Raw genomic sequence first — 13612 nt, 5'->3', positions numbered from 1 at the left:
ATCCTATAGATTCATTAACCTTTAAGTCTTTTGTAATTTGGGGTGTAAAATACCATTAAAGTTAAGCGATTTTTTTGAAAAGAAGCTTTTCTCTTGATTCTAAAATGTCCTTAGTGAATTGAATATTTCTACAAATACCATCAACTCATTATATATAGTAATATACTTGATATGTCCAATTTGATGTAGTTTTTATCTTCAAAAAATTAAAAACTCATTCTTAACTCTCAGACTCTATTCCCTTAAATTATGTACTTCAGAGAAAACAGCCTTTAAATCTTCCATTTTGACTACTTTATATTAAACTCTCATAAATATAAATGAGAATTATTTTTTAATTCTCCTGAGTTACAGATTCAATAGCCAAGAACAGTGAATCAGGAAATTTTTCTTCTGCCTATTGTAGAAACAAAACTATAAAAACAGAAAAATAAGGGTATAGATAGTATTTTAATGTCTTTCATATGCAAAATTGCATCCTAAGTGTTAAAATTATCAGTTATAATAGTTTTTATTTTTTTACTTTTTTTTATTTAAGGCAGTGGGGGTTAAGTGACTTGCCCAAGGTCACACAGCTAGGCCATTATTAAGTGTCTGAGGCCGCATTTGAACTCAGGCCCTCCTGACTCCAGGGCTGGTGCTCTATCCACTGTGCCACCTAGCTGCCCCAGTTTTTATTTTTAATAGCATTGTTTTAAAAAGTAATTTGAAATAAGTTGGAGATACAACTGTTTCATCAGATCCTTTATTAATGAAAAAAAGCATCACTATTAATGAAAAAACTTAACTTTCCATATTATTAGATTATAACTGTAATTTTCTTTTTTTTTTTCAATGGGTTTTTTTTTTTGCAAATGGGGTTAAGTAGCTTGCCCAAGGCCACACAGCTAGGTAATTATTAAGTGTCTGAGGCCAGATTTGAACTCCAGGGCCAGTGCTCCATCTACTGCTCCACCTAGCTGCCCCCTAACTGTAATTTTCTAAGAAAAATAGAAATTTCTTAAATGCCTGATACCCATTTTGTTATCCCATTCATTTTTTTTTAAGTAAAATTAAGTTTTATTTATCTAAAACACAGTTGCAATATAGTCATTTATTTGCCAATCCTGGACAGAATGAGAAAAGAGGCATATGGATATCTTAGAATAACATAGTACAAAACCTATTTCTTTTTATCCCAATCACAGACACAAATTCGTACTGTAACACTTAACTCAGATCTCATTCATGTCCTGTTCTATTGCTACAAATGATCTCTAAAAATGTCAGGGTTTTTTAATATGGAAATGTCTTAGGATTGCTCATGAATAAGCTATCAGATGGCTTACTTTCTCTGGGAGGCAGAAAGGGAAGACAAAAGGATAGAATTGGAGGTGCAAAACTTTTAATTTAAAAAAACCAAATGATACAATTGTTTTTACATGCAATTTGGGGAGAAATAAAGTATTTTTAAAAGTTTTAAAAAATAAAATAGAACATTCATTCATAGATATTCCAGATGTCCATCCATCTCAGTTCATAGATAAGGATAAGGTTGAAGTTACCCAAGTGCAGAGGGAAGAAAAGCCAGAGCTTCCATTTTTGGCCAGAGAAATTTCTGCTGTACCTGCCAAGCTTGAGCATTCACCTGGAAGTCCCTTTAACTCACTTTGTCATTTCATTATTTATTAGCTTATTTCCAGTGGCTCCTTGATGTGCCCGGTGTAGGTCAGAACCCTGTCACAAACTATCATCATCTTGAATCTGCCCTTTAGTCTTTATAGAGGATTCACCTCTCACATAGAAGGCATCATTATAGGCAGGACTATTCTAATTATGATTGATATTTCACTATAATTGTTTCCTTTCTAATTTAATTATTTCCTAGTTTATGTTTGGAAAGCACTATTCTCAGGAGTCCTTAGGGCTTGACCAGACTTCCCAAGGCAGGCATCCATGACACACAAAAAAAATTTCTGATCTCAGCCTTTAGCTTTTATTTTTGTCAGTACAGTACCACTGATCCATAATAAAATATATTCATTCTAATTTATTGGGTGGTTTTAAAAATATGTGAAATGAGATTTGTGAGAACTCTGAAAAACACTTATGCTTTGTAGTTTATAAAGTTTTTTTGTGTGTGATGTTTCTTGATCATATCCAATTCTGGAATAACAAATTGCTTGTAAGAATGTTTGTAGACTACTGAAGTAGGTTTTTAAGAGTCAATTGAATAAAATCATAAAAACATTAACAATGGCAGTAAATAAACGCTTTTACTAAAGACAATAGTTACTAATTGGGAAAAGGTTGTCATAAAAAGAGCTTCAGTATGATTAAACTCAATTCCAATGGTTTATATCTGAAAGGTGACCGGCAAGAGTCAGTATCTTCTGGGCGGTATGACCTAACCAAAGTTTTACAGCACATTCAGTGTACTGCTGCTTGCTTTTTGCATAACACTTCAATACACTAATTCAAAAAAAAACAAAGCAATGCTGCCATTATCTACTGTATGCTGCTTTTGCATATCACTTTGAAAAAAAGGTAACAAATACTGCAACTGCTTTTAAATTGGATCCACTGCATTAATGCTGCTACACAAAGAAATCATATTAAAAGTAAGCTTTTATAATCTATCAGTTGAATTATCACTATGGAAAAATAATTGGACTGGAAATATTAATAGCATAGATTTCTCATATTTTCCAAGTAGAACATACATTTTCTTCACATAATTGCTTGTCTTGCTTTTTTGCTTATACCACTTTAGCATAATTGTTTGGGGTTTCTTTTTGTGTGTGCATCTGTGGGTTTGGGTTTGTTAATTTCCATATAAATTTCTTCATATTTGGAGTGGAATAATCCATTCTGTAGTCTTACCTAAGATAGTTTACCTAAACAACTTAAACAGACTTAGTATGAAGTATTGTGTCTATCAGCATTTCAACCCTTTAAAATAAAAAGATTATCTATTAATAGAAATATATTAACAGAAGGTCTTGATTTTTAGTTTTTTCAAACTTTAGAAAGCTTTCTACACCACCTGCATCACATCTTCTGTCTACACTGCTCCTGATTTGATTTTTTTAATCTTGTATCACTATTGCACAGTGTATATATATATATGAAGTTTAAAAATGTAATTATTTCAAACTTTTCTAATATTAATGTATTTTTTGATTCCAGGAACGAAGAGCTCTAGAAAGAAGAATATCTGAAATGGAAGAAGAACTCAAAGTAAGTAAGCTAGGAGTTCCTATTTAGGGCAAGTTGAAGTAACCACATTGAGTGGATTCTTCCAGATTGCTCATGTCTTCTCTTTCCTACTGCCTCTTAGTTTGGATCAGACCACTAAATGGCATTTTTTACACAGAAATAAGATGAACAAAAATTACAATTCAGTCATTAAGTTTATAGTTTCTTAATCCTTGTGAACTGTATGTGTGGAAAATAATGGTCACATAAAGTTTGGGAAATTTTCTCTGGGTAAGCCAGTCTCCATTATTATTGATTAAGTCAGAAATTGTTCTATATTTTGAGTTATAAAAATTATTCCTAAGTTTTGAATGTAATATTGACTTCTTCATTCTCAAAATATACTTCTGTAGCTAAGGATTTCTTATACACTTGACCTAGCAAAGGTTAAAGAAGGAATAAAAATGGGTAGAAATATGATGTTCTTCTTTTTTAAAAGAGGGATACCAGAAGAGTAGATAAGGACCTGTGCATTACCTGTGAGAATAAATAGGAATAAATGTTTAAATTGCTAGAGGGACTTGAGAGTTGTGCTTAATCTTCATTATATTGTTTTATATACAATAGGTATATTGGTGCTTTTTGTTTTTAACTTCCAAATACCATATCTATTCTGTGTAATTTTTTTAAAGAGTTTCAGAAATAAGATGCTTTGTCATTGTAGTTTGAAGGGTTTTTATAAGTAACTAAACATTTGCTTTTTCTGAAGTCTACTTTAATAAGAATATATCCCCTTTCTAAATAGCAAGACTTACTTCTAAGACTAATTTTTTATTCCTCACCTATACTTTCTTTGTACCTTTTGTGCTGTTTCTCTCTCTTCTATTTTCATTCATTTTTTTCTTTGTGTTCTGATTCCTGCAGAACCTACATCAAATAAAGCAGATTCAGACTCTGAGACAGTTACATGAGCGTCTGGTGACTGAGAATAGGGCTTTGACCAGAGTGGTAGCCAAGCGATCAGGGTCCTGTAGGCACCTCCAGGCTGTCGAGTTGTAATTTGTCTTTGCTTCGTTTCTTCTGGGTAGAGCCAGGCAGGTGGTTTGTGTTGTAGTCTTAGTGTGCTGGGTCACTTTGACAGTTAACACCTCTGTGTCTCTAGACTGTCCTGTCAACTGTTTTAATTATGCATGCTGCTTCTTGGAGCTTTTAGAGAGTGTGCACTAATTATACATGGCAACTGATAAGCTGCTGTCACATTCAAACAGTCACATTCATCAGGGAATGGTTTAGGAATCAAATTAAAGATTTGTCTAAATTATGCATTCCAAAGTTAATCTCCATAGGTGTTTGAGGTTGCTAGATTTGGGGTTTAGGTTTTTAATATCACAGTTCTCCTCTGTAGTGTTTTTTAGTAGTCTTGAGAATGAGTTTTAAGCTGATCAGAAACATCCACATTTATAATATATGAATAAGTTTAAATTGATATGTCATAGTTACTGGATTTAAAGCTGAAAGACCCCCTGACGGTGATCTAGTCCAACCCTCTTATGATAGTCCCCTCCCACGTAGACACCGAATCAAAAAAAATTAAGCTGATTCACATCCATTCTGATTCATAATCACTTTCTGTATTGTGCCTGTTTTCATCAAACCTACATTTCCTAACAACAACTTGACTTATTTAATTATGTTTTATGTTGAAGCATATAGATATCTGTCTTTTCTTATGATCAAACCTTTTTTTTCTTCCCAAGGTTTGCCTGAAAATTCTATTCAGAATAATATGATTACATTTCAAGTTAATAGTTTTGTCATTATTTTGCTATTGTTTAGTGGAATGATATGGTAGATGGAAGAATTTGGGAAAGTATAGTTTGTCTTTGGTTGATGAGAATAGTGTTTGTCATTGGGGAAACCAGTGAGAACTATCTTTACACTTCCCTAAAATGAATTATTCTGAATTTCTAATCCTAACTTGTTTCTACCTTGCCTTGTTCCCCCAAAAGAAAATCATGTGGTTCAAGCCATTGCACTTTCTTAGTTGACATTGGATTGTCATACCATGAATAATTCTTGATATTCTCTTTTCTATTCTCCTCCCAAATTTATTTTTATAGGAAAAATTTCGGTGGGATTTTTTCCATCTATTTTGAGCAATTCTAGAAACCTTTCCTTCCATTTGTTGTGCATATTTTGCTCTTATATTGAAGATATTATTTTTTTAGATGTTATGTTTTCTCAAAAAGAGAAACTAAACTAAGCATCCACACATACAACGATGCAAAGTATCTTGTAGTTTATAAGAAATAAAATACTTTGAGATTTTGTTCAGAACCAGAAAAGCTGCTTCCTCTTTTAACTTATCAGGTAGTGTCTTGTGATAATAATAGAGTCTTAGTACTGGTATAGCCAAAATGAGTCTCGTAAATTTCCCTTCCTGCCTTTAGACAACCTGAGTCTTTTATTAAACATTTTAGAAGTTTTTTCACAAAGGTGACCGACTGTTTCATGTTGTCCTCCTGTCTCACCTGATTTAGTCATTTAAAATATATTTAACTGACACGGCTTGCTTTTTGTTTGTGGTGAAAAAATATAACGTTTGTTAAAATACCTAGAAAGCAGTATTGGCTGTTGCATTGAGATCTTAGCCCATTGTTTTATTTCTCATTTCCTTTGGTTAAGCTTGGCTTCTTTTTTTTTTACTTTCAGATGCTACCAGACCTGAAAGCAGACAACCAGAGGCTAAAAGATGAAAATGGGGCCTTGATCAGAGTTATAAGCAAACTTTCCAAATAAAATAAAAGCAGCAAGTAATGATATTGCACATACTAGTAACCCCAGTGGACCATAGTTGGCAGTCCAATGGATTTATGGGAAAGTATCCTTCAAGACTGTCATTTTTCAAATATCCTGCCAAATGCCCTCTTACTTATGGGTTATTTTATGGGGTTTTTTTTTTTTGTTTGTTTGTTTTGGTTTGGTTTTTTTGGTTTTGGTTTTTTGGTTTTGCTTCATTTTTGCACCAAGACCATTGTTTCATGTTAATGCAGCTGCTGAGAAGAAGAATGACTGAGAAATCTTGTTTACAGCTACAGCATATATAAGGAAAGTGTTCAAGGCCAGATACGCCTCAGATATTTAACCAGTAAGCCTTAGTTGTACAGAAACACTTGTGCATCAACAAAAGCTTTCAGCTCTCACAGAAGACAGTTACTCAACAAATTGTTTTTGATGTTGTGCCACAGCTTCCAATTTTCTTATATTCCATTTTTGTTGTTTTAAATCTTAAGTTTGGAGTTGTCTTTTTCCCTTCTGACTATTCACGTGCCAGACTTCCCCCCAGTCCTTTGTACAGTGTTTTCACAGCTTTGTCATTTGCAAAGAACATGTCTTCTAAAGTACATCTTTGTATGGTGATATAGTGTTGTGTTTAACCACCTGGAATCGAAACCCTAGGTGGGACATTTGCTTTCACTGTTTGTGCAATATGCATTTATTTCTTATATGAAATGCTTTAATGTCAGTTCAAATTAGAATTCCACAAATCTTATTTTCTGCCTTCGTTGGGTATTTTTTTTTTGTTTGGGGTTTGTTTTTGGTTTTTTGTTTTGTTTTAATTGTAGAGCAAGATGCTGAATACTGTAACCTTCACATTTATTTTAGCAGGTACTGAGTGATGCTGTATATATCAAGTGTACTGTTTGGATTTTTAAACTCCCACATGGCATGCTTGACTTATTTCAATATTGCAAATGTCTGTTCATGCAAAGTAGGGTACTCCAAAATGTGTTAAAATTTGCGAACTTTCTGGTAACAAAAATTTAATTATTATGCATTTTATGGAGTCCTATCTCTACAAAAGTTTTCTACTGTAAAGTAATTTTCTTTTCAGTTTTTCATTTGATGGTATTCACCATAATTAAAGTTGCTTAAATATAATTGCTTCACTACATTTCACATACATGTATTTATCTGAGTGCTGTCCAAAACTGTTGTGCTAGCCAAAGTAATGTTATTAAATCATTTCTGAACCTAATCCATTACTCATTAATGTTTATATGCACTGTTGTTGTCATGTGAAGGGGCATCTAATTTGATACCACCACCATCATGTCAGACCATTTTGTACATTTCAGTGGCCTTTTTTCAAAAAAACAAAAACAAACAAAAGAGTACTTAAGCTACGTTGTCTTTTGTTAGGAGAAAAATAACTTTTATATTTTCATTTAACCATGTGAAAATATGACATCATACTGTCACATAATCTGTCTCCTAAAACCACTGAAGACTTCAACCATTAAAATAAATTGTACATTGTAAAGCTTGAAGTAGCTGTTGTATTATTGATCATATTGTATACATATATTAAATGTGAATTTGTGCCCCTTCATTTAAAAAGGTCATTGTGTTCAACTGCCTAATTTAGGTTTTTGGGGGTGGGACGGGTATTTTGGTTAGCAGGACATTGTCTTTCTGTTAATTGGTTTTATGAAGATACAAGGTTATGCTCTTACTACCAAGCTCAGGATTCTTGATTTTTAAAGGTACAAGGATAGTTTGGGGATTTTTCTTTTGTCCTAATTGAACTGTATGAAAGGTGGGTCTGAATATAGAGACTTTCCATGGTCTGAGGTAAAATATGCAGATAATTGATCAGTTTGAATGACTGCAACCTGTTATGGTGTTGCACAACAGTTAGGCATTATATTTTGTGATGTTTGGGTGCCTGTGAAGAATGATTAAATGCGTGTTTCTAATATTTTAGTGTTTTGTATTTAGGTTATTTATTCTTTGTATCTAAAACTGAACGGCTACTGTGCTATATTGATTTTATTGGTAGTATTGCGCAGACTTTGTTTCGGCATGAAACTAATTGCAAAACCCACTATTTTGGAAAAAAATGTATTTTGACATATACAATAAAATAAATAAAACTATTTTATATGTCTGAAACTTTTCCAAAGGCATGTTAAATTCTGTTTTGACTTTAATATTTTAAATCTGGTTGGGCATTCTTTTTTTTTCTACTACTTTATGTGGATCCATGTTAGGAGTTTTGGGGTTAGTAGACTATTATGACTTTTTACTTTTTTGATTAAATTTTTTTTTAAAAATCAGACTTGTGATGACATTTGGTATAAGGATCTACGGGTGAGGCAACTTGTTCATCCTGTTCAAATTGTCAACTTTTTTATGATTGATAGCTAAGGGGGTGGGGAAAGGGGGGGACATTGACAGATTAAGTGACTTACCCTAGATCATTCTGTGTTAGAAAAAGATCTTGAAGCCAAGTATTCCTCTCTTGAAGGATAGCTCTCTATCCATTCATTATATCATGGTTACCAAGTTATTTTCAAAAAATGGTAATATTTTGGTAAATTGCACTTCATTGTACATGCATATAAATTGTGGTAATAATTGTTATGTTTTTGCAATCTACATATCAATTTGGGAAAAATGTTTAAGTATTTTTGTGTATATCAGCAGGATCTGAAAACTAGGATATGGGATGTTTGTAATTATATTCCAATAAGGATAAGGAATGAATTTCATAAGACAATCACATTAGAACCAAAAAAAAAACTATAAATGACCTCTGGTATTTTTATTAGGTTTGTTTAACGTGGTTATAAACACAGAATTATAAAAATATGTACAGGAGACAGTTATGTTATGGACAGTCTGTTCATACCAGATACAACAATAATTAAAATATGTTGGAAATTATATATATAGTCCTCCACTGAATCTTTGCTCTCGGCCATCAATGTGAGTATATCTCTCTGACACTGCAGATTACAACCCATCCTATAGCCTTACATCTTCCTTACATCTGTGGAACTATATACCATGTCCAGAAAGAGGGAAGCCTTCCTCCAGTGCTTCTGGTATCCTGAGGTTATCAATGAGAAACACATGAACCCCTTACTTCTTGTCTTCTTCTCTGAAACTAACTTCTCTATTCTTTTTTTGTAATGTGTTGTGTCCTGGCTGTGTTAAGCATTGCCTTTTGGGCAATTCTCACCTTTGGTTTTTCAGAACCTATAGTATTTCATGACTCACAGCTAAAATCAACAGAATTAACCTAATCAAAATAATTTTTAGACGACTATCTAAAGATTAATTCCAATGGTATTATTTATAGTTGACTGAGTGTAAATTTTAACACCTAGCTCTACAATAGATGATATTGGCCAACAGTATTCAGTCTAGGCTAAAGAATTTTTTAACCTATATGGAAACACTAGTGATGGTGGATACTGCAAGTACTTTCACTATCACATTTGTTCTAGATTTGGCAATTAGTCATTAAAGGGGATGTATCTAGATAGAAATGAAATGTTTTTATATTACTTAGTGTCATAGCAAACTAAAAAGAAATTGAGCCAATTCTTTACCTGCTAGGACCAAAAGGTTCTGCCTCTGCCTGTTTCTCACCTACTTCTAATATTAGTACTCAGTGTTAAAAAGCATTTTTGTGTTAGCTTGAGGAAAATAATATCATGAGCAAGGCAGATCTTCAGTTTGCATAATGTCTTCCAAAATCAAACTAGGGAATTCTGGATTGATGGAACAGTCCAGATTAGAAAAGTATTTCTTAGGGTAGCTTTAAAGTTAACAATTCATCTACCTTAACCTGCTGAAAATATTGATTATTTCTCTTCATTCTTCATTTCTTTGATGACTTTTAACTCCTTTGGATGCCTCTGCGGTCTATTTGTCAGAGTTTGATCATCTGGAATAGCATTTTTTTTTTGTCTCCACATTCTCTGTGTGTGCCAGGGCCAATTTATATTTCCTTATTCCTTTATTTCCTTATTATTTCCATTTTGTTAACAAATTAGCTTGTGACATCTGTCAGCTGATCAGTACCTTAGACTCTTTATAGTTTTCCAGAATGTTAAGTAATACACAACCTGCATATTCATTTTTTTTTTAAGTTTTTGCAAGGCAATGGAATTCAGTGGCTTGCCCAAGGCCACACAGCTAGGTAATTACTAAGGGTCTGAGGCTGGACCTAAACTCAAGTACTTCTGACTCCAGGGCTGGTGCTCTATCCACTGCGCCACGTAACCACCTAACAACCTACATATTCTTAACATTTTTTTAGTCATAGGATTATAGTGCTTGAAGAAACTTTAAAGATTATCTAGTCCACCATAGATGACAATGCTTAGATAATTTCTTATTTTCTCAATTTCAAATACATACATATATAGATATAGATAGATAGATTATTGAGAGAGGCCTGTACCTGACTGACATGGACTAATTTAAAGCCATTACTACAATACAATTAATAAATAAATTGGGAACTACAAGGGTCCCTGAAGGTAATCTAGTCCAAGCCCTTTATTTTAGAGATAAGGAAATGGACTGATAGGTGGATGTGACTCACCCACCCCATGGCCAAGGAAAGAAAGCCAAGATCTGAACCATCCCCTAGTTCCAAATTTAGCATCTCTTTCTACTGTAGCAAGTATGTTTTGCTATTATCAATATTAAAAAATTCAAGTTGCTTTCTATTTCTCCACTTAGTTTGAAAAGAAGCAATTTTATAATTTCTTGCACATTTTATGCTAGACATAGTGGAAATGTTAGGCATCTAGATTTATGTCCAGTGGCAAGAGTTCTTAGAAATCATTTGGGGCAGCTTGGTAGCACAGTGGATAAAGCACCAGCCCTTAGAGTCAGGAGGACCTGAGTTCAATTGAACCTCAGGCACTTAATATGATGCTGGCCAAGTCACAACCCCCAACTGCCTCAGGAAAACAAAAATCTAGTTTGTCTTGTAAAACAAAACTGAGACCTAGAAAGATTAGATGATTTACCCATAGGTCACATAGTAGAACAAGCACATTCCAAAGAAGAGTCTAACCAAGATGATGAGGGAGCAGGTCTCATAACTATACTACAGAAATGTTGAAATCACCAGAATAGGTCATGTTAAGGAAACTCAAGAAGAAAAAGCAGTTTTCAGCTTAATTTGGCATAGGGAAAAACATGTAGACCCTGATGTAGCTAGACGCACAAAGGTCTAACAGAAGGCATGGCAACCCATAACTGTATCAGACAAGAAGAATCTTGTTTATCACAGAGGGGCCTGGCCTTGTATAAGACACAGAAACATGTCCTCTGACAATTCTGTCATACTTTAGGCAGGCAAAGGATGGCCCGTCTGCAGAAGAACGCAAGCATGGTCTAGAATTCCTTGCAGATGGGCACAGAACCTGGACCTAACAGGAAGTCCAAACTCTGGAATCCCACCATATAGTTCATAGGCCTGCAAGAAAAAAAAAGCCTAAAAAGGAAAACTACTAGCTTGGACACAAGTTCAGCCAGAATAACTGAAAAAAAAAAATTAACTAAGTTTTAAAATGATTTTTATAAATTAAGAACAATAGAGGAGAAACAAATACGAAAGAAATGAGAAAAAGGAAAAGAAAGCTTATGGGGGAAAAGTATTGAAAGAGAATAGCTTGATATATGAGGTACAAAACCTCATCCAAGTAACAAACTCCTTGAAAATTGGAAGGAAGCAAAAAAAAAGTTGACTTTATAAGAATCCAAGTATTGGAGATGGTGGGAAAGTGAGTCCTTAATCCCACAGAAATTTGGGGATGTCAATTAAGAAATTTTTAGTAACTTGAGAGAGAGCAGTTTTGATTGAGTGAAGATTTAAGAGTGTGAAGAAAAGAGGAAGTAGAAACAATTGCATTTTTCAAGTTTAGTCACAAAAAAAGATGACAGTTGTAATCATTACTAGCAGAGGCAGATGGGTGTATGCATGCATCAAATTATATTTTTTAGAATGAGGGATACTAACATGAGCATGTCTTATAGGCAGTAGAGATAACAGCCAGCAGACAAGGAAGGACTGAAGGTAAATCATTGGGGATGATAGAGGCAAAGATGGGATGGGACAGGATCTCTTGTGCAAGTAAAGGGTTGCCTCAGCAAGAAGGGCTACCCCTGAGACAGATGAAGGAGATGATGGCAGATGTCTGAAAAATGCTCTTGGTCAACTGTCCCAATTTTTTTTTTTAGATTTTTGCAAGGCAAACGGGGTTAAGTGGCTTGCCCAAGGCCACACAGCTAGGTCATTATTAAGTGTCTGAGACCAGATTTGAACCCAGGTACTCCTGACTCCAGGGCAGGTGCTTTATCCACTGCGCCACCTGCCGCCCCACAACTGTCCCAATTTTTAAAAATAAGATATGAGGCCAGATTTTCAGCTGAGACTGGGAAGTTTAAGGAAAGATGATTAGGTTTGGAAAAGTGAGATGGTGAGTCAATTAGGGAGATATTAAATCTGTAGTGGATCTAGGAACTTGGTTTCCTGATTTTCTCCAGTTTTTGTTGTTCAGCCATCTGTCTTAACCAACTTTATGAACCTGAGATTTTCTTGATAACAAAGAAAGTGGAATGATTTGCTTTTTCCTTCTCCAGCTCATTTTACAGACAAGAAAACTAAGGCAGAGTTAAGTAACTTGCATATGGTCACACAGCTAGTAAATGCCTGAGACCATATTTGAACTCATGAAGATGAGCCTTCCTGACGCTGGCCCAGCGCTCTGTCCTCTACACCACCTAGCTTCCCATCATCACCATTCCACAGATTCATCAGCCATCAATATGGGAGTAGATGGGAGAGTAATCCAGAACTGAAGCTAAGAGGGCAAGGACAGTCTAGAACTCTTTATGAGGGGTTGCATGGGTGCTCCGTAGGTAGGATAGGTGAATTTAGGTGTGACGTTGAGAGGGGAAGGGTTAGATTAAGGGAGTATGGAACTAAGGGAACTTGGCAGTGGAGGATGGAGAATAGGGTTTATATAATAACTTGGGGCATGGGTGGGTCAGGATCACTGAAATGAAGAGTATATCACTGGGTGGGAGTTGGTTGATCATATTGAGTTCAAGATTATTAACAAGGGCAACTAGGTGGCACAGTGGATAGAACACTGGCCTTGGAGTCAGGAGTGCCTGGGTTCAAATCCGGTCTCAGACAATTAATGACCTAGCTGTGTGGCCTTGGGCAAGCCACTTAACCCCATTTGCCTTGCCAAAATCTAAAACCAAAAACAAACCAAAAAACCCTACTAGAGGCTTGGCCTGGGAAGTAGCTTCTCAGGTTATGGTAGATCCCCAAGGAGATGATCCCTGGAGGAGGGCTAAGCAGAATACAGGAGGGAGCAGAAAGAAATGGTATCTCCCTATCCCATGAAGGTGGGAAGGGTCCCTTGTGCACAGGAAGAAGACAGGGATACAAAATACAAAAGAAATGTTTAAAACACAAAAGGCTCACAAGTATGTATTGACAGGTTTAAACAGAGCTATAACGTAAAATTGAAATTATACACTCCTGAAAGATAGTTCTTTCCAATAGCAAAACAAGCATTTTGCTGAAGAGTTGATCAAGGAGAAAAAAAAA

At 34.7% G+C, this 13612-nt stretch overlaps 1 protein-coding gene across 16 annotated transcripts in view; it reads left to right on the top strand.

The window, feature by feature from the left end:
- PPP1R12A (protein phosphatase 1 regulatory subunit 12A) overlaps positions 1–13015 on the top strand; it is a 171629-nt gene extending 158614 nt beyond the window's left edge. For 9 of the 16 annotated variants that reach the window (XM_074226501.1, XM_074226497.1, XM_074226506.1 and 6 more), the window contains 3 exons: positions 3169–3219; positions 4102–4271; positions 5890–5973. In XM_074226501.1, coding sequence (XP_074082602.1) covers positions 3169–3219; positions 4102–4236 — 186 coding nt within the window. In that variant the 3' untranslated portion in view covers positions 4237–4271; positions 5890–5973. Of the gene's footprint in view, positions 1–2348; positions 2380–3168; positions 3220–4101; positions 4272–5889 lie in introns of those variants that run through there. The other 7 variants (XM_074226507.1, XM_074226502.1, XM_074226505.1 and 4 more) reach the window with 5 other exon arrangements.
- Positions 13016–13612: the final 597 nt, after the last annotated feature.

The sequence above is a fragment of the Macrotis lagotis genome, chromosome 2, assembly GCF_037893015.1.
Source record: "Macrotis lagotis isolate mMagLag1 chromosome 2, bilby.v1.9.chrom.fasta, whole genome shotgun sequence".
NCBI lineage: Eukaryota > Metazoa > Chordata > Mammalia > Peramelemorphia > Peramelidae > Macrotis > Macrotis lagotis.
This window is presented reverse-complemented; position numbering and strand designations above follow the sequence as displayed.